Source organism: Emydura macquarii, unplaced genomic scaffold (genome assembly GCF_026122565.2).
Source record: "Emydura macquarii macquarii isolate MOO-44397 ecotype Brisbane River unplaced genomic scaffold, CSIRO-AGI_Emac_v2 contig_1298, whole genome shotgun sequence".
Taxonomy (NCBI): domain Eukaryota; kingdom Metazoa; phylum Chordata; order Testudines; family Chelidae; genus Emydura; species Emydura macquarii.
In genome coordinates this window covers 1-21,412 of record NW_027131435.1, presented here as the reverse complement: position 1 = coordinate 21,412, position 21,412 = coordinate 1, and the positions used below count along the sequence as shown (strand labels likewise).

The 21,412-nt window shown below is 43.4% G+C and overlaps 2 protein-coding genes and 1 pseudogene across 2 annotated transcripts; all 3 read right to left on the bottom strand.

Annotated features, from left to right (window-relative positions):
* Positions 1-4,688: 4,688 nt before the first annotated feature.
* LOC137154705 (olfactory receptor 5AR1-like) lies at positions 4,689-5,626 on the bottom strand. The gene is given in 2 exon segments (XM_067550463.1): positions 4,689-5,449; positions 5,452-5,626. Coding segments are annotated over 2 exon segments (936 nt in total).
* Positions 5,627-13,922: 8,296 nt separating this feature from the next.
* Positions 13,923-14,861, bottom strand: LOC137154706 (olfactory receptor 5I1-like). Its single transcript, XM_067550464.1, has one exon. The coding sequence runs from the start codon at positions 14,859-14,861 to the stop codon at positions 13,923-13,925; it is 939 nt and encodes a 312-aa protein (XP_067406565.1).
* A 5,424-nt stretch (positions 14,862-20,285) lies between these two features.
* On the bottom strand, positions 20,286-21,224 carry LOC137154707 (olfactory receptor 5AP2-like; annotated as a pseudogene).
* Positions 21,225-21,412: the final 188 nt, after the last annotated feature.

The window sequence follows — 21,412 nt, the reverse complement described above, 5'->3', positions numbered from 1 at the left end:
TTGATTTAAATGATATAGAATTCACCATGGCTCTAGGTAAATTTTTCCCACTCACTATTAAAAATTTATACAGATTCACACCAGTTGAGGATCTAGTCCCATGTTTTCAATGGAGAGACATTGTTTACATCAGCTAGGAATCTGATCTAATGGGTGGTGTGCATGTTATGGCCTCCTATTTTAGCATGGATGTCCATATCTGCCAGAGTTAGATATATACATCGAATTGTCTAAAACAAAGAGATAACACTGTTTTATTTAAAGTAGCATGATGTTTGTTAAATCATTCCATGTAAAGTGTTACTCTACAAGTCATTTAAGGATATGAAATGAACATGGAATATTTTCACCTGTGATTATTTTAAATTATTTTGATTACTTTCACATAAACATCCTGCAAAATTAAAAAGCCAACCAGAAAAGCAAAACACACACACAAACAACCCCTTCCCATACCACAATCTACACTTTTCCAAATAAAAGAAAGACAAAAAAACATCAGTTATTCATACATATGAAACATAAAATGATAGAGAACTACTTTCTGTGAAGCATACCAAACAGGTGTAGTCACACCTATAGGCCTGTGTAATCAGCAGTACAACTGGAACAAATTCCATGTCAATAACCCTGGATTCCATGTCAACGACCCCTAGATTGCACAGTAACACCCTTTAAATTCTGTGGGAATGTCAAAATATTCTATAGCCATAAAACTCTTCACTCCTGTCCCTCCCATCCCCAAAGAAACACATGGCAATGGTTCATAGTGTTTTTAACCTGCCTCCCAAGCAGTACATAACTTGGGGACCCAGCAAGAGTTAACATAGATCAGAACCTTGTTAACTTCTGGTCTGATTTCTGTGTGGTCTGGATCTACCCCCAAATCCCAGACCGTTCATGAAAAAGGCCTTCCCAGGGGACCTAGGACAGGGATCAAATTCACCAGACCCTGTGCTCCTCAATCAATGATGCTTGCTAAATATGACATCCATCTGCTCTCATTCATTAAGGAAAGAATACAGGCCTGCATTTTGGGGAGATATTTAAACAAGTGAAAGATTCCCTTTTCAGGATCCTCAGTGGCATCTGTTAAGGAATGAAGCAGGTTTCAGTGAAGCCCCACCTTCCTGAGTGACATGACTCAGGGGCAGGAGGATAATGCTCAGTCTCTCTTCCTTAGTGTGATCAGGTAGCTAGGTAAGGACAAGGGGTTGCTGTTAGGACAATCTCCAAGGGATCCCCTTAATGACTTTAGGGGTCTGTAACAGCATGGTCAGGTGTGTTCAGAGTGTTTAAACAGTCCGAACCCTGGTTTTGGGCCATACCTCCAGGGTTTCCTCCTGGAGGCAATGGTTTGGCTTCTCTGGGCCCTTCTGACTCCAGATGGGCCACTAAGTAGATCAGACCCCCTTTGCGCACTTGTGTGTGTGTGTGTTTATCACTGTCCAATTGTAGTCCACTTTCTCAGTGGCCTATGGGGGTGTCCAGGCCCACTCACTACTCCAGTTCCCAGCCCAGGGACCCTAAGAATAGCAGCCACACACCACCATGTCCCTTTAACTAAACTGCTTTTGAACTGAAAGCCACCTCCTCACAGCCAGAGCCTTCAACAAGGCTTCACCCTTACTTCAGGGCAAATGTACATTCAGGCCCAGCAGCCAGCCAGGATCTCACTCTCACTTCCCCAAGACTCTGCTAGCACTGAGCTGTCCATGGTGCTGCAGTTTCATTTAGCCAGCCAGGAGCACCATCTACAGCCCTCTGGCTCCAGCAAGGAACTGACTCTGTCTGGCATCTGGCACTGAAGCTCCTTTTTATATGGCCCTCCTGTGCCCTGATTAGCTGCCCCCTCCACAGTCTGCACAGCACTGCACTCCAATCCAATCTCAGCTTGTGTAGCTAGTTTCTGCCCATCGGGGTGGGGGGGGGGGGCCATTTCCTTTAGTTGCAATTAATTCTAATAGTGAACATATACCTTTATAAATTACAGTGACAGAGAGACTGTCAAATACCCCATCTGCTCTTTACTGTAATTATGTAAGAGCACTTCTCTTTGCATAAAAATACTGCTCAAGCCTCTGACTATATATAGTACATTTTCCTTTGATACATTAAATTAGAAATTGTCCATGTGAACATATGCAGCCATGATATTATCTCTCTCTCTCTCTCTAATAATCAGTTTTCACCAGTGAAAATCAGTCACCAATTTTCTCTGTTATGTTCACAGCATATACAGAGAATTAGTTAAAAAATCCAAAATACACTTGATGGAATTTTGCAACATAACACTACTTTATTTCTCAGAATTATGAAGAATAATAAACAAGAGCTGGTAACCAGAGAAAGACTAAACAGACTGCTCCCTAAGGTAGAAGGGCTCATGGAGACTCTGCTTTTGTTCTTTCTTTTTTTGTGTTCTTTTAACAACTTTTGTTGTAAATGTAACCCTTCTGCTAGTTGGAGTCAGCAGCAACAAGGGGTGGGTTTTCCTTTTGCCTCAGATTCTTAAATCCAGCAACAAGAAGTTCCTTTAATGTGCCCCTCCCTTCACAGCATCCCACTCATTGGCATTGTCCTGAGTCTGGGCAGACTCCACTGGTGGAGCTGCTGAGTTCACCTCCCACCCTGGTTGAGGGGGAAGGGAAAAGAAGGCACCTTGCTTGCTCCGCTGTCCAGCCACTACATTCCAGCTGCCCACCCTGCTGCACACCATTACCTTCTGCTACCACCTGCTTCTCCCCTGTGACCTCTGCATGTCAGTCTCTTGAGGTGCCACCCAGCTCCCTGATTCTCAGCGGTCAGTGATTTCAGCTCTTAGCAATCATCAGGTTCTAGGGAGTGAACCTCGGTGCTGAAGCTGTTACCCAGGGTTTCTTGACCCAGTAATTTTTAGTCTCTGCAAGTTAGTATCAGGAAGTAAACCAAAGGAAACACTGTACCTCTGTCTGCTATATGGCTGACCTAGACAAGTCAAAACCAAGTGCTTTTAACTTTAAAGCTTTGTGTTATTTGGTCTCCAGCAATTCCTATTGGAATCATTTTTACCTGAAGTCTCTACTTATTAGTTTTAAGCACCTACAAACACACTAGGTAGTTAGAGTACCCCCAAAACGTGATAGTTACCCCACAAGTCTGAGGCAGTCTTCAGGGTGAATCGGTCACAGATGTCTGGATGGCTGGTCCTTCCGTCTGAGCCTGGAGATCTTTCCAAATGTATCCACAAAGCGTCCACCTGACTCAGACTTGCTACCTCCCTCTTACACCCCAACAGTTACAGAGACATGTCAATCAAAAGAATGTTACATAGCTGACCAAACAAATCAATCACTGGGCAAAAGCAGGAGTTACAGAGACATGCCACTAAAAATATATTGTGAAGCAAGCAGTCTTGAGTTGTTAGTCTGGTAGCTAAATTATCCCTGTACTGACAATTCTACAATATATCCAGACTGCCTGTTTTTCACAGACATTTGCCCCGGCATATTCAGAGAGAGACTGCACTGAGCCAGGCTCACATCACCTCTTCACTCTCTGTCCTCCTCCTCTTTCCAGTTTGCTTAGTTACACTAAGTTCTTAGAAAGGACTGAAAATAGCTAGAAGCAGCAAGCAGAATAATTGGCAGTGGCTTGCACAGCTGGCTGATTGCTAAAATACCCCTGTTCAAAGCTGGCCAGAAGCACCGTCCCACAGCAGGTGATTTCAACTCCTGCAAACATTGAACAAACCAAGGACTCCTAAAAAAATCTTACGTAGCTCTAGCTTTCAACAGTTGGAGAGGAGGTTAAACCATACCTGGGGCTCTTAGGTAGAACTAACCCTGTCAGTCAGGAACAGCTGTCTCCACTCCCCATCAATCTTCACAGGGCTCTGGCATCAGAGCCCCTTGCTTAGCCAGTTCAGTTCAGATGATAGCGACCCTTCAATCAGAACAGGCTAAGCACAGTTCTGCTGCACTTTGCCCATACAATAAGGGGAACAACATTTCTTTACCCCTGCATTTAACACTAAAGTGATTTGTAACCCAACACCAGCCAAAAGGATAATTTAGGCAAAGCAGTCCCATCATGCTGAGCATCTACGCAGGGTGGGTGTGTTCATGGAAATACAGTCTGGCCCTGACAGCTGTTCCCTCCCCCAGCCAGCTTGGCAGGGCAGATCTTGCCCAGACCCTGCTTACATCAACTATCAGTCATTCCAATTGAAAGGATTTGTTTGTTCTTTCTGCATGAAGGTATATAAAAGCCAGTCCTCTATGCAACTGATATAAACCCTCCAGAGAACAGGGAGAACTACAGAGAACCAGCGGCGAGTGCAGATTTCATTTTAGTTCATCCACAGAAATCATGCACTTTACACCTGCAACCATACAGTGACACCAACCCTGGTACAAAAATGGGGGAAATGGGCTAGATATTGAATTACCCCTTCAGCACAATGATACATGCTTTCATTGCCTGTCCCGGATAAGAGTCCCAGCTGGTGTAAATTGGGTAGGCTGTACTAACTTCAATGCAGCTTTGCTGATCTACACTAGTGAAGGGTCCCACCCAATGTATATTGTTACTCAAACACATATGCACCAGCAGACTCCTCACACTGTTCAGGGACATGACAATTCAGCACATGAAATTACATTGCAATGAAGTGTTCTGTGAGTAGTGTGGTGCTGCTTTAAATGGAGTCAGAAGGAGACTCGCAATTTAGTCATTGCTTTCCTCAGGGCAGCCTTCACCTCCTTGTTCCTCAGGCTGTAGATCAGGGGGTTCAGCATTGGGGTCACCAGGGTGTAAAACACCGAGGTCATTTTGTCCGTGTCCATGGAATAGCTGGAGGCAGGCCGTAAATACATGAAGAGAAGGGTCCCATGGAAAATGACCACAGCTATCAGGTGGGAGGCACAGGTGGAGAAGGCTTTGTGACGGCCCTCGGCAGAGCGGATCCTCAGGATGGTGGCGATGATATAGATGTAGGAGAGAAGGACAGTGACAATGCTGCTCACTGAAATGCAGCTGCTTAAGACGAATAACAAAATCTCATTGATGTGTGTGTCAGAGCAGGAGATTGCCAGCAGTGGGGGGATATCACAAAAGAAATGATTGATGACATTGGAGCTGCAGAATGACAGCTGAAATGTAAACCATGTGTGAATCATTGAATCCACCAAGCTAAGAACATACACCCCAGCCACCAGCTGGTTACAGAGCCTCCTAGACATGGTGACTCTATAGAGCAACGGGCTACAGATGGCCACATAACGGTCATATGCCATCACGGTCAGCAGAAGGCACTCAACATCTGCAAAAGAGCCACAGAAATACATTTGTAGAGCACAAGCATTGTATGAAATCATTTTAGTTTTGGCCAAGAAGTTCTGCAGCATCTTAGGGGAGATTGTTGAGGAATAGCAGAAATCACAGAAAAACAAGTTACTCAGGAAAAATTACATGGGGTGTGGAGTCTGGGGTCAATCCTGATTAACAAGATCATCCCCAGGTTCCCCACTATGTTGATATAATAGATCAGTAGGAACACTGCAAAGAGGGGGATTTGCAGATCTGGACGATCTGTCAGTCCTGAGAAAATGAACTCAGTCACCATTGATTGATTTCCCTTTTCCATCTCCTCTGAAGAGAGCTCAGGCAGTTGTGTGGTGTGAGTCAATGGATGGCTCAGGAATCCTATCCCTTCTTTAAAATGAGAGAAAATGAAGAGTTGATAGAAGGCAGTTTCTTTAGGGTTACCGCTGCTGATGACTTAGTCCACATAGCCAGATGTTTAGAGCTGGGCATTCCAGTTGTTGGGGTACCATTATAAGCAACTAAATACTAAGGCCCTAAAACTGAGACACCCCTCAGAAAGAAACACAGGGAAATTTCTAATGATGGGGGTTTTTTTGTGGTAATGATTCACAAACAAAACTGGACTTTGAATGAAAAGGGCCTTTGAAAATCGATGTTTAAAAAAAGATAAAGAAACATTGACATTAAAGAGTCAACGTGTTTTCCATGCTGTCCCTGTCCTCAAATGGGTGAAGGGACTCTGATAATATACACATATTGAATAGGATTTTGAAATAGAAAAATGAAGGATTGCCAATGGTAAGATTAAAAGTTTCAATAGCCATATTTTAATAGTTTGTAACTATGTATGGTAAATGAGTTTAAACTAGGTAACACTTAAGCCTTGCTGGCATAAGTGTATTTTTGCCAATTCTTCTTTTACACAGAATTGCTGATCTGCTTAAAATGATATTGCTGATAGAACAAATGTAACATGTCGTGCTGGAAGTTTTGAAGTAGAAAAACACAAACATGCAACAATAAGAAGCCTTTTACTGGGAAAACCCAGGAACAGATTGACACAAAGCAACATGACATAAAACCTGCATAAACAGCAAAAATGTAGAAGCCAACAACTTCATTGAAGCTTGCGCATGTGTTACGTAAAAAATCAATGGGTGATGTTGTAAAAGCTAACTGGAGAAAAGTTAAGCAATATGGAATGTGAAAATATGAAAATATATAAAAGACTCAGGTGAACAAGTCCCATATAGGACAAACACGAGGCCAGTAACTGAAGAGTGGGACTGAAGGAACAGAGCAGGAAGTCAAAGGAGCCAACTACCATCATATAAGGTGGAAAAATTTCCCGGTGCCTCAGAATGTGGTAATTTGGGCCTCCTACCAGTTGTGTCTTGTCTGGCATAAATACATCTTCAGACGCTGCAAGTGACCATATTTCTGTGTGAAATTGTATAAATAAAGGAGAAAATTGATTAGGCCTAAATTGGGTGGACTTGTGATTCAGTTTCCCAATTTAACCCCCAGCACAGTGGTCTAATAAAATGTGCACACTGTATAAATATAACAACACACAGGTTAATTATGGCCCAGGCATGAGCACAGCTGGTCACTAAGCTGAGCAATAAACAGTGACTTGAGACTCTTGTATCAGCATGTCAGGCTGAAAAACAATCTTGCTCTGATGACATCGTTCCTCAACTCAACAAGAGGTGAGAGTGAAATGATGTCAATCTGAGCTCTTCCCTATCCAGGCAAATTAAGCTCTCCATCATGGCATTTCAGTTTGGGGTAAAACTTTCTTACTTACTTAAGTGCTATGATAATTAAGCTTGTTTAGACTTGAAAATGGCAGTTACTTTAGTTTGCATGAAATCCTAGAGTCACAATGCAATACACTGACCAATTTTGAATATGTAAACTCCTACTTTCTCAAACCTAATAGGCTTTGCTTTTAGTTCAAGTGGTAAGGGCTGGGGCTGTTGGGGCTGAAGGTTTTGGGTTCAGTCTCTGCTAATGACCATAGTGTCTGCATGCCTACGCGCCAATGATTCAGTATGATAAATAGCACGTACCTGCAGAAGACAGAGAGACGTGTGTCTTTGCTTCCCTGTTTCCAGAAGCTGCCATTCTGCAGCATATATATGGAATATATGAATTCAGGAGGCTTTGTCAGCTGTGGGTCCTGACACCTGAAGCACCTGGAACCACGTGAGCTCAGAGAAGCACAAAATAAGAAGTCCCAATTAAAATGCATTCAATACACCAAAGTCACCTGAGTGTAATTCACACACTGGGGATTAATTTGGCCCACTCTTTCCAAAAGTATTATTCAATGATGCAATTTCCATAAGAGTTACAGAGTACAGAGTTGGGGTATTTTTCACTTACAGTCCCACTGTGAGATAATGTTTAGAGTTGGTAAAAAAAAACCAAAAACCTGATAATGGAAAATTTTAATTTTTGGTGAAAAATTGGAAACTGATATTTTTTATTTAAAAATTCTGCCACGGTGTCTTATGGGAGTTGTAGTTTACGTGCCTCGTACCACCTTTTCCCTCTCTGTACCAGGCTTTCCAGCTGCACAATGTATCCTGTTATGAACGACTGCATCACTTTTTATTGAGGTATTGCTGTGCATCGCGGGAATCCCATGACTGCAGCCTCCTTCTCTCACGGTCAGCATGTATGTACATCATAACTGAGTTGATGTCACTGCCTCCATTACTAATTTATTAGCCAGACATAACAAAGGAATATGGTGGATTTCCTGTTATAACTATTATTCCCATTCCAGTTGTATCTAGAAACTCCCACCAACCAGGATCCAATTGTGCTGGACACTGGACAAACACATAGTTAGAGACATTCCCTGCCCCAAAGAGTTTATAATCTGACCAGACAATACAGAGGGTGGGAGGAGGGCAAAGGTACAGTGCAGTAAATTGGTTTGTCCAAGGTTAAACAGCATATCGGTCATACAACGCAAGTCTCCTGAGTTCCACTCCAGTGGACTACTCACAGGGCCACTCTGCTCCTTCAGAATGTGATACAAATTACATGCAACATCCTCAAATTATCATTATTTCTGCTGTAGACTCTTCATAAGACTCTTCCTTCTTCCCAGTTACTGCTGCTCAAATTAAAGAAAGGAACTATAGCATGAGAGAGAAAAATATTTTGTGAGGGAATTTTCAAAAGCTGCCAGTGTAGACTTAATTTTCCTCCCATTGACATCAAAGGGAGTTTTACCATTGATTGCAATGGGAGCAGTGTTAAGTCAATGCTGTGAGCTTTGGAAAACCCTGTTCTCCAAATCCAACACTATTGTGGGCTAGCTATGAACATGCAAAACAAGAAGATAGCCAGGGTTTCAGGAGGGTGAAACACCAAGAAACATTGTTCTCAATAAAGAAGGTCCATTATTTTGAGTTCTGAGCTGCACTTTCGTCTTTAAAAGTCATCTGCTAAGAGGTGGAACAGTGCCTTGTGCCAAAAAGCCTGAACTCAGACTTTCCTAGCAATAATGCCAGCCTTCCCCACATAGCCAGCTTGGAACCAGATACCACCAAATGGTCTCATGGCTACATTCATAATGGGGACTGAGGACTTGTCTACATGGACACTTAGCAAGCTGGGGTGTAAATATACTCAACACTAGTGTGTCCTGCACTAACTGTCCATGTGGACTCTGCTGCTGCTCATTACCAGTTTCTTGGGGCACTTTAATCTACCACTGTTTCAAAGCTGGGTAAATTAAAGCACATAAAGAAACGTTAGTGCAACTGCAGCAGCATCCACACCTATTGTGCAGGGTGACAGGTTGAACGTACCCCGCATTAGCCAAGAAATGGTTAACCCCACACTATGTGTGGAGGAAGTACCGACCCCTAGACCATGCTAGGCATGCTCCAACTTCTGCCTCAGTATGAGAGGGAGTGGCCCAGCTCACTCTAAGCTGACCACCAAGGAGGAAGGACACATGATGGAGGCTCCAGCCCAAGAGCTGCTACATCCCTTGTCCGAGGCTGATGGAGACTCAGAGAGCCAGGCAGGATCCCTGGTGCCTACAGACCTCCAACTGAGGAACTACCCATGCGGAGGAGTCTGGAGGTCCCGACGACCTATGGACCACCACATTAGGAAAGAGGGTAGGAAGTAGCCCAAGGAAGGGGGGGACAGCCATGACCCCTGGGGAGGGTCAGTGTGTTGCAGTCAGATTCCCCACTGACCCAGTGGTGAACACTCTTGCCACTGCCAGGGCCCTATGCTGGGACCCGATGGAGTAGGGAGGGTCCAGTCCCCTTATCCCAGCTGTCTGCCCCCTGGTGATGGCCCCTGGCTCTGGCCATCAGCCACACAGCCCCGATCTTCAGGGCAGCCATAGTGACTCTGGCCGCTAGGCTGTACTGTCTTGCGTACAACACCAGTCGGGTGAGCTCTAATCGTGGGGGATGGGTGGACATACCCAGTGACATGCAGTATATTAGTGCATGGTCATTTTATCCTGTGGCTTCCTGCGGCCTGAGTCATGTAGACAAGCCCATAGGCTGAGATTTGCAGCACCTAACTTTTAGGCACCCTCGGGCCCAGGAAAATTCGCAGCCCAAAGTTTGGCACCCAGACTCCCCGTAGAGTGCACAGGAAGAACCAAGGGCATAAGAGTGGGATCTGCGGAAGCCAATACACGGAGTAAAGAGCTGCCTCAGCTGGCAAATAGGAAATGCCAAGGACCAGGATGTGGCTTAAGCCTTGCCCCTCAAAGAGACATAAACACCTAAGTCTAGGCCAAAGAGAGGCACCTGTCTTCATTCAGAATTCACAGCCATGAACCCTCTCCCTGGAGATAGGCATGAGAAGAAATGGGGTGAAGGCCATTTCCATCTTTACTCAACAGCCCAGTGGTTAGAGCCCTCACCTGGCATGTGGGAGACCCAACTTCAAGTCCCTGCTGCAATGAATTTTTAAGTAGTTATCCAAGCAGAACAGCTCAGGGTGAAAGAGCCCACTCAGAGAGTATCCCGTAGCCTAGCGTTTAGGACACTCACCTGCCACTTAGGAGATCTGAGTTCAAATCCATGTGACTCTCAGGTATGGTGGAGATTTGAACCTAGGTCCCTCAGCTCCTGGGTGAGCGCTCCGACCCCTGGGTAAAAGGAGAGCAGAGCCTTCTTCTCTTGTGCTTGTGGCTTTCCATGCAAGCCCCGATCCTACGTGCAGTCCTTGACAAGGCCTAGTTGATAAGACCCTGCAGGTGTGAGAGGCAGGGCTAAGCCCTGAGCTGCTCAGCTGTCTGAGAGTTAAGGCTGCTGTGCTTGTGGCACAATTCTTGGTGTCTAGGAGTGCTTTACTGGTGGAAACACAGGTGCTGTGGGAGTTAGGCACCCACAGGGCTAGGCAGATGCTGAGTGGCATTTTTTGAGCATCTGAAATTTGGGCTAAGATGCTGAAGTCCCCTTCATTTATCTGACCCTCAAGGCCTCATTTAAAACTTCACCCTAAATAATTATAAGCAGCAACCATTACTCATACTTTCACTACTGCTTTCTGCTTGGCCAGTGACCTTAGTTTTAAAGGGACGGTTTCTGATACTCTTACTCAGGGAGGGTATAACTTTACTCGAGGAGAGTCTTATTAGATTCATTGGGACCAGAAGTGGACAAAGTGTTCCATGTGAGGAAAGGTGTTAGAATTGTCTGTGTCCGGACCAGCCCTAAGGAGGCAGGACATCTTCGCTGAAGGAAGACAGTTGGAAGTAAATGACACGTTTTTTCTTTCTTTGCAGATGATATTTTAGTGCATGAGGCTATGAAGCCCCCCTCTGAACCTTTCACATTGTAAAGAAATAAATCAAGCACTTTAAGAAGCACGGGGAGAAATCAGGGGTTTCCTGTCTTATACCAAGGCTATTGTGAAGGCTCCAGATCATAGATGTGATCTAGCTAAGTTACAGTCACCTTCTGTGTGATCTGGAAAGTGCAAGGGATGCACTTGGGGCTGAGGGGCACAAATCACCCTAGGAAGGAAGAGGCAGAACTATTGCCCCTCCCCACCTATGCACCAGCCCATGGAGCAGGCCTGGCACACAGGGACCTGGCTGATCTTCCCGAGGTATAACCCCTTCCTGAGCTGCCCCTGGGGTAGATTGGCTCTGCCTCTCTAAGCTAGCCTCTCATAAACTAGCCTCTTATGAGAAGGAAAAGGAGAGAGGGAGGAAAGATGCTAAACAAGGTAAGGAAGGAAAAGGATACATTTGGTGGGGAGACAGATTCACATCCCAGGTAGCATTTGAGATTTAGCAAGAACTGGTGGAGGTGGTGATGTCACCTGGGTCCCTCTCGCTGGCCCAGTCAGGTTACGACATCTCTCAGGATTCGGATGTACATGGTCTGGAATCCCAGGAGATGATGGGTATTGCAGCCATGAGGGTGAAACTCATTCTCTCTCATCTTTTAGCCAGCCAGTGTTCCCCTTTTCTTTGCTGCTGCCCATAGTCTCTTTCTGAGGACTCCAAATGGGAGTTGTGGGCGGAATAGCCCATCCTCCCATTGTTTTGTCCATCAGTTAGGCCTAATTTTTGACACACCAATTTTGGTTCACTGATCTCTGGTCCCACACTTCTCTTTTTATCAGGCATGCTCTTAATACAGCGCTTGAATTATATCAAGCAGGTCTTTTTGTTTAGATTAAGTCAGTCTGTGGGTATCTCTACATTGCGTCTGGGAGCTAGACTCCCAGCCCAGGTCAATAGACTTGTGTGAGTGGCGCTTGTGCAAGCATGCTAAAATTAGCCGTGTAGACATAGCTTTGACCTGTTGCATGGGCTGCCAATCATGCTCTCAAATGCTCCCTCCCTGCCCCCTCCAGGCTTGAAAGCCTGAACTACAATGTCAAAGCAATGTCTATACAGCTATTTTTAGAGCGCTCATGCTAAACTCAAGTCAGTGGACCCAAGGTGGGAGGCTCCGCCCCCAGATGCAGAGTCTGTCTCTCTTTTTCATCTTTTCCCATCAACATTTGTTGTTATAGGTTATTATGACATTTTATGAACTTTTACTCAATTTTTACAGTTGAACTCGCAATTACAGTAAATTTTGAAGGCCCAATTATCACAACAGTGCTCAGATCTTTGAAAACCAGGCCATTTTCACATGAGTGCCTAAATATGGATTTAGGTGCCTCGCTTTAAGAAACCAAGAGTTCAAAATGTCTGTCTAGTGTTATATGTTCCAGTGCACGAAAATGAATCAAGACAAACAGGCCATTTTGCATCTTTATTCTTTTGTTTTAACATTCTTTCTTATTACATTCTTAATAAATAATAATAAACACCTAGCTCGTATATAGCACTTTTCAACCAGAGATCTCACAATGCTTTACAAGGAAGGCATTATCCCCATGTGGAGAAACTGAGGCACAGAGCATCACAATGACTTGCCCAAGGTCATCCAGTAAGGCAGTAGCAGATTTGGAAACTGAACCAGGTTTCCTGAGCCCCAATCCAGTTCTGTAGGCACTAAGAAACTCAAAAATACCAGTTAGTATTTTTATCCTATATATAAAAGCAGGCATTTCTAGTGATCACAACTGCATCCAGACTTCAGCCAACTTCTTCATTAGGGCACAGAAATATGGACTTCAACACAATGTTTCTGTTTGCAGGACTCAACATACAGAAAGAATTTCTCTCTGTAATTTCTATTATTCGATGACTTTTCTGAGGACAGAGGACTGTTGCCTACATGTAGTGAAACGTTTACATAAACCGGATGAACACCATTTCCTTTCCACCACCATTCTTTATTACTTTATTCAAATCCACCACAAACGGTAGATGTCGCCACTCATTTATTTATTGCCAAAACATGTTTCATTTCCTTGTTGTTCAGTTCTCCCAGGAGCAGTCATAACATTTTATAATAGAATCACATGCAAACAAACACTTGTCTTTCTCATATTCTCTCCCATTTTCTAGAGAAATTAAAAAGCTCTGGAAAGAGGTGTAGGCAGTTAAAATGGACCTTGGCGTCTGCTCTGAATCAGAGATAATGTCATTGTCTTTCTCTGTCGTGCTGTTTTCTTATATGGCATATTGGTTTCATCCATTTAACAGGATGGCCTTTTAAAAAGGTGAAAACATAGATCTGTGATCTAGAGCTGAAAACAATTGTATCCCTTTGCAAATCCCATCATCTGTCTATGCTCATGGACCTTGACTTGGATTAGAAAATCCTGCTTTCCAATCCCCTCATCCCTGCATTGGAATTAGTGATGTAAAGGGAATAGGCACCATGTTTCAGCCTCGAAACCTTGAGCCATCCCCTTTCTTCAAAACTGTCTTCCTTAAAATCCTTGCTCTGCCCCATTGCTCAGCAATTAATTCATCATTTCCAATCCCCCAAAAATCAGTGATTCTGTGACCCTACATCTTTAAATAAATATACATCAGGTCAAATTTAATACCCAGACAAAACACATGCATCTCCCATTATCCCTTACATCTGTTATGTGCTCATGTCTGTTGCTATAGGAAATTATATCTCACTGGCTCAGCCAATCCCCTTTTTGTTCTGCACTGCCTCACTGGTGACTCTTTACCACGTTAATCAAGAGACTCACTGAGCAAGGACTTTGGTGTCTATAGCTCTCCTCAGAACATCTTTCACATCCTTGTTCCTCAGACTATAGATCAGGGGGTTCAGTATGGGGATCACTATGGAGTAGAAGACAGAGATATACTTGTCTGAATTGGGTGTGTACCAGGAGCTGGGTCGGGAGTAGGTGAACAGCAAAGTCCCTTCGTAGATGATGACGGATGTCAGGTGGGAGGCGCAGGTGGAGAAGGTTTTGCGTCTGGCTGCTGTGGAGCGGATCCTCAGGACAGAGATGACAACTAAAATGTAGGAGATGAGGATAATAGTAACAGAGATGATTTCCATGGAGCTGCCATAGGTGTTGAGCAGGAGCTCATTGAGGGAGGTGTCAGAGCACGAGAGCTTGAGGAGGAGAGGGAGGTCACAGAAGAAGTGATTGATGACGTTGGGGCCACAAAAGGACAATCTGAAGGCAAAGCACGTGTGTACCAGTGCGCTCAGTGTGCCCCCTATGTAGGACAGAACCACCAGCAGGACGCAGACCCTGGGAGACATGATGACCGTATACAGCAGTGGGTTACAGATGGCCACGTATCGATCGTAAGCCATGGTGGCCAGGATGAAAGACTCTGTATCAGCAAAGGTGCAGAAAAAATAAAACTGCAGCCCACAGTCAGCGTATGAAATGGTCTTGTTCTCTGACAGGAAGTTTGCCAGCATCTTAGGGACAACCATGGAGGGATAGCAGAGATCAACGAAGGACAAGTTATTGAGGAAGAAGTACATGGGGGTATGAAGGTGGGCATTACACTTGATCAGCACCATCAACCCAACATTCTCTATCACAATCATACTGTACAGTGCCATGAATGCTAGAAAGAGGACAACCTGGATCGACGGGCGGCTGGGGAATCCCAGGAGAATGAATTCTGTCACTGTGGTGCCATTGGCTGAAGGCATCTCCTAGCAACGTGTCCTCTGCTGTAGGTAGAGAAAAGCTGGGCTGTGGGGGCTGGGCAAACATGGGAATCTGGGTAAATGCACTGAAGACACGGCTGCAGCAAAACCCTCCAGCATCAATGAGAAGAGACACTAGTGCCTGGAAAGATTTTACCAAATTCCCAATTAATTACTTCCATCTAAAAGAAGCTAGCTGTGCCAGATCTTCTGCTGGTATAAATCGGTGTAACGCCACTGAAGTCAATGTTGCTATGTCAGTTTTTGCTAACTGAGCATCTGGTCCTAGATTTCTTTCTTTCCCATTATAAAGATAAAGGGTTGAGATACTCAGCTGGTGCAAACCTGTATAGCAACACTGAAGCCAATGGAGCAGTGCTAATTTACACTGGCTAAGGAGATGGCTCTAGGTTAATATTTTCCCATTATCATGATACAGTCATCACAGTCACAGCTGGTGTGTGGTGCATCTGTTAAATCAGCTTCGCAACCTCTCTCCAGCCTAACAGTCATAGCAACCAAGATGCAGATTGGCTCCTCTCTAGTCCCATTCATCCCAGGAAGGTCTTATCCTTAAAAGCTAATTGGGATTAGTAAATGTTCTCAAGTGCAACCTATTCCTTTCCCTCCAACCTTGATCTTTTAAGAAAAAAGGAACCAAAGGCAAAAAACTATGTGAATGCAATACTAGCTTTACAAAGTGCTATGTATCAAAGTCAGGACATGGGAAAAGTAGGGTTCCTATAGTAACATTAATTTCTCCCATATTGCACATAGTGGGCTCTATTCATCACTGTTCATCACTCCAGGTAGTAGTCCATTGATTGCAGTGAAATTACAATGATGTAAAACTGACGTAATTACAGCTGGGAATCAGACTCATCTCTCTCTCTCTCTCTCTCTCTCTCTCTCTCTCTCTGTTTCACACACACATATCTACATTAAGCCTACATTTACCAGTCTGATTAGTGATAAAAAAATATGATGTATGTACACTATGATCATGTTGTTGCTAGGATAACTGTAACTTTTTCAGTTATCGACTTTTTATATTGATACCATTAACATTGCATAAGCATAGCTGCTTTCCCCTAATTCATAAATAATAATAATACTTAATAAAGAAAATCTCTCTAGTGCAAGCTCCTGTTATTGGTGACATCAACTCTGGTGCTCACGTTTGTTGGAGGTGGTATCCAAGTACCCTAATGCTAGTTGCTAGTTCATATACCATAGGGATGGGGATAGTGTTAAAAACATGATAGTGAATAGGGTTTTAAAAAATGTTAGGTGACTTTCAATGCCGCTTGTGCACCTAAATCACCGAGATGCTTTTGAAAATCCCACCTACTGTTGATAGATAGATAGCTGAGACACACTGATCTCATCTATTTTAGTTAGGACAAAATGGGATTGGAAATATCCTCTTTAGTCACTTGAAACAGCTGTTACTTTTCTACCCTAAAAGGTCCCAATTTAGACTTCAGTTGTGTGAATGTCATGTTCAGATAGAGTAAATCCTACTTCCTTTTAGGGGACTCAGCTAATGGTGCCCTAATGTTTGGTAACCAGTTGGTGGATACATCATCCAGGCTGTTAATACAGAAAGCTGAGTATCCAAAAATAACATTGCTTCAGTTTTCTGTACAAACTGCAGTATCCTCAAACATACCTGTGGCTGAGATCAGCATTCCTTCCTTGACTCCAGAAGCTGCTGCTGTTAGGAAGGAGGTTATATATATATGTATATGTAGCACTTCAGGGCATTTGGGACATAATCCCTGAAATATAAGAGAGCACCTGATCTCAGGGGTACACAATGCAAGCACTGAAACTGCCATCAATGTTGTTTGTGGTTTTTATTTTCAACTTTTTAAATGATTTTTTTAATCCACCGATTACCATAATTCTCTGGGCACAGGACAGGCATAAAAAGCAACAAACTAAATTAAACTGTCCCAAAGACAGCACAGATAGTTGTTGATACTGGACATTTTGTGATCAGTGTGAATATCAGTCAGACACGGTACACCCGATTTACAGATCAATAAGGTTTAATGTGCAAGGTTTTCTATAGATATACTAGTTGAATACAAAACCTAAAATTAACTACAATATAGCATACTCACTAAGCCTGGAGAGCTAAGCAGTCACTCAGAAGGCTGTATACAGGAGCAGCTTTCTTCAGGGGCTCTGACAGGGTGTCAGTAGCCTCTGGTCCGACTGGCAGCACCTGCTGCAGAGTCAGGTGTTAATGGAGTGCCCCTTTGTCTAAGTAGTGACTTCTTATACCCTTCCATAAACAACTTTCACCTAATTACCTCTCTACTCATTATTACATATATTAATTACCTACATTGGGATTTCACCCTTAACTACTGCCAGACGTACTCCCAGAGGTTCAAGGATAACTTGTTGTTTCCATCACTGTTATCTATGCGCAGCTGCAAGCATACATGTTGTGAATTTTGTCTTGTTATGTTTCGTGGTATGCAGAAACTGAGACATCTGCAAGGTTACTCAGTAGTCCTATTCATCTCTGCCAACCGGAAGATGTCATGCTACAGAGATCAGAAAAGTGATGCAACTTGCATGATGCAATTTGATACATTTTACATACGCTTGGAAGGATTCGATTTTTATTGGTAACTGTCAATACACGTCAATTTACCCATACACACTAACAGATTAATGAAAAATATTTCCTTTGAAAATAATTGAAATTTACAGATAGGCAAAGGAAGAAAAATACTGCTTGAGAACTTTATTTAAGGCTATTTACTTTGTATATTTTGACAGATGATGCTGACAATTTCTGTTTTAATGTTATAAAGCTTTAATTGTTTGAATCTCAACGACTACTGTCATTAAATAATTATTATAGAATCATAGAATATTAGAGTTGGAAGGGATCTCAGGAGCTCATCTAGTCCAACTCCCTGCTCAAAGCAGGACTCTGACTCTCCCATTGCCTGACCCACCGCCCCCCATAATTTCCACACCTATGAACAATTTAATAAATATAGAACATTTTAAAAAACAAACTTTGATATTATCAAAATTATTTTAAAAAGCGAACTGTGCCAAGCCTGATTGCACAGAATTAGGGACGTGCTCTGCACCATGCAAGCTCAGGACCCTTTAAGTGGTGCAATTCTAGGTCCTGTTCTTGTTGCTAATCAATGGTTGTGGTTCTACATATTATTAGCCACTGCTGAAAATTTTGTGGCTGATTCTTATATCTACTAAGGCCACTTTATGCCACCTGGTACACACTTTATGCCAGCTGCAGTGGAAATGAGAATCAGGCCCTTTGTCCTTAATGTGTTAAGAATTAAGGCACACAGGGGCAAATTCTTTGCTGGGGTGAATGGGTGCAGCTTCACTGACTTCTCAGAAATGAGAAGCATAAAGGGCAGAAGACCAGATGAACCATTTGGTTTGGTGACTTGAACTCAGCTGTGTTAGGCTGGAGCACTGAAAGTGAAGTTACCTGCATATAAAGCTTGCGGATGCTTCCTTTGCTCTCTGACCCACCTTAGCTCAAAGAGCTGTGGCTCAGGTTTACAAAGCCATCCAGGTAGGGGATGTACAGTTTACCCAAGTGTCACCATCTGGAGTGACACACATGCCATTGGAAAAGCCACTCACCAGCAGAGCTGCAAGGAATTGAGCTAGGCTTCTACTTCAAATACTCCTGGGGTTTTTGAGCAGGCAGCCCCTCTCCCTCCCCATTCCTTCTTCCTCCTCTTCCCCTTTCACACCTCACCCTGCTGGCTCCTCTCAATGCATCACACTAAAGAGGAATCAGAAGCCAGTGCTGCGGTGCACTGATCCCAACGTGTGGCATAAAACAGCCCCAGGAGGTGGCCGTGGGGTGTGGGGCCAGAGGTTACAGTCAGTGAGAGGAAGGCTGGACCACTGCAGGAAGAAAATGGGAAGGGGGAGTGGGAAAGGGCCAAACTGGGAGGCAAAGACAGACAACGAGGGAAGGAAACAAGAGGCTGGAAGAGGGCAGGGGGAAGGGAATAGTAGAGGGGCAAATGGGGTAAAGGATAGCCTTGTGGGTAATGGAAAGGACTCAGAACTACTGGGTTCCAGTTTCAGTTGTGTTGCTTATTTGCTATTTGACCTTGAGGTAGTCCCATGACATCTGTGTCTCAGCTTGCCCACCTGTAAAGTGGGCATAATGATACTGACCTACTTTCTAGGTGCATGAAAGACCTTAATGACTCTCAGATGGGATTAATAATGTTAGCAGATTTTTATTAGATATGAGGACACAGGCTGAGACCACAGAAGAAAACTGTCTCAATGAGCTAATCAGAACTTGCCAGTTTTGGATTTAGATACAGGGGCTGAGACTTGAGACGCTGCCTAAGTCATTTGGAAATCCAATGCCATTACATGAAATGTACAACTGGGGTGTAATGTTTCCCAGACAAAAGAGCAAACCACTTGCAGTCAGCGTGACTTTTATTGTAGATTAACATGCAAAATCCCCTGAGGCATGAAATGCTGAATATGCCTTGTTTTCTACTGGAAGATCTTCCTTGAATTGACCCATGATCATCTTTATATACAAAACCGTGCTCGTGATGACACTTCACCAATCCTGTGGAGTCATTGGCAAAGGCTCACCAGAAATTATTTCAGGTGACCACTTTTATGGACTGAAGCATGGTTTCTTTTAATTTTTACCACAGCACAAGCTGATCCTATTCAAATTAATGTTAAAGATGCACGTCAGTTAGAAGCTGCATTACATTTTCTTGAATCATGTTTATGGTTGCGAGGGCAGATCTTAATCCTAGCTGATCTAATTGAAATTTGTCATTGACTTGCATTGGACAGATCCCTGCAGAACCTGCAAGAAACTCTGCAACCCACTGGAAATGTGATGGCTCCCCGTCTGTAATTAAATAGTGAGCTCTTTCAGGCATCTGTTTACCCATTTAATATATTCTATATTGGCTTTGTGTAGTGCTCATTTTGGAATGAAAACGTTATGGGGTACTAAGTCAAATGCTTTCCACCTTGCTACTTATATTATGTCAACACAGCTGCCTTTATCAACCCAATTTAAAATCTCTCCATAAATCAAAGACAAGTTCTGTGTTAAAACCTAGTCATTGATGTAGTAATTTGTTCTCATTCTTTTCCTTTACGACATTCCACGACACATGACGAGGCAAAGTCTCTTCACAGTAACATCTATGATGACATATCACTGTCGGAACTGGTGGCTTGCCCCTCCTATTTCAAACTGTTTTATCACCAGGAAGAGCATTCATCTTTTAGTGGAACGATAAAATCTTATCCTGATATTTTTTACCCTATTGTATTTTTTTTCTCAACATAGGTTTGCTCAGTTATTTCCAATACTGTGACTGAATAAGTAGCAGTTCTTTTGAAAGTCTTCTCCTTCTACATATAAAATATTTTCCATTGTAGAATTCTTCTCAGGGCAACCGTCATATCCTTGTTCCTCAGGCTGTAGATCAGGGATTCAAATATGGGGATCACCACCGTATAGAACACAGAGGCCCATTTGTCCTGGTCCATTGAATAGCTGGAACCGGGCCTCAGATACATGAAGACTGTGGTTCCATAGAAGATGGTAATGGCCGTCAGGTGGGAAGCACAAGTGGAGAATGCTTGAGTTTCCCTTTGGAGTGGATCTGCATGATGGTAGACACAATGAAACTATAGGAAACCAGAATTTCCACTGAAGTGAATATACCCAGAAATATAGCACATATAGAAAGCACCTTTGCATTGATGTGAGTGTTGGAGCAGGAGAGTTCTAGAAGTGGGGGGATGTCGCAGAAGAAAATGATTGAGGAACATTAGAGTTGCAGAAGGATAATCTAAATGTAGAAATTGTTTGTATCATAGCATTCACAAAGCCAATGAGATAAGAGCTGGCCACCAGCTGGGCACACACTCTTGGGGACATGAGGACCATATAGAGCAGCGGGTTATAGATGGCCACGTAACGGTCATATGCCATCATGGCTAGCAGGAGACACTCTGTGCTTCCAGAGAGAGGACAAAGAAAAACATCTGTGCAATGCAGCCTGGGTAGGAAATGCTGTTTTTCTCTGCTAAGAAATTCACCAGCATTTTAGGAGTTACAGCTGAGGAATAACTGAGATCTAGGAAAGACAAGTGGCTGAGGAAAAAGTACATGGGGGTGTGGAGTCGGGGGTCAATCTTGATTAATACAATTATCCCAAGATTCCTCAGCAGGATGATAAGATACATTGCTAAAAACACCACAAAGCACATGATCTTCATCTGTGGACTGTTTGTTAATCCTGAAAGGATGAACTCAGTCACCATGGTGTGATTTTCCTTGTCCATGTCCATAGCACACATGCCTAACCTGCTGATATAAAGGTGGAATTGGATGAATAGAATTGAATGAAAGTTAAATTCATGAGAAACACAAATTTCTTTCCCTAGGATTATCACATTTTGACAGCGGAGTCAATCATAGAGTAAGTCACATAGTGGTAGCACGTCATTGCCCTGGGTAATGAGCTCCTTGA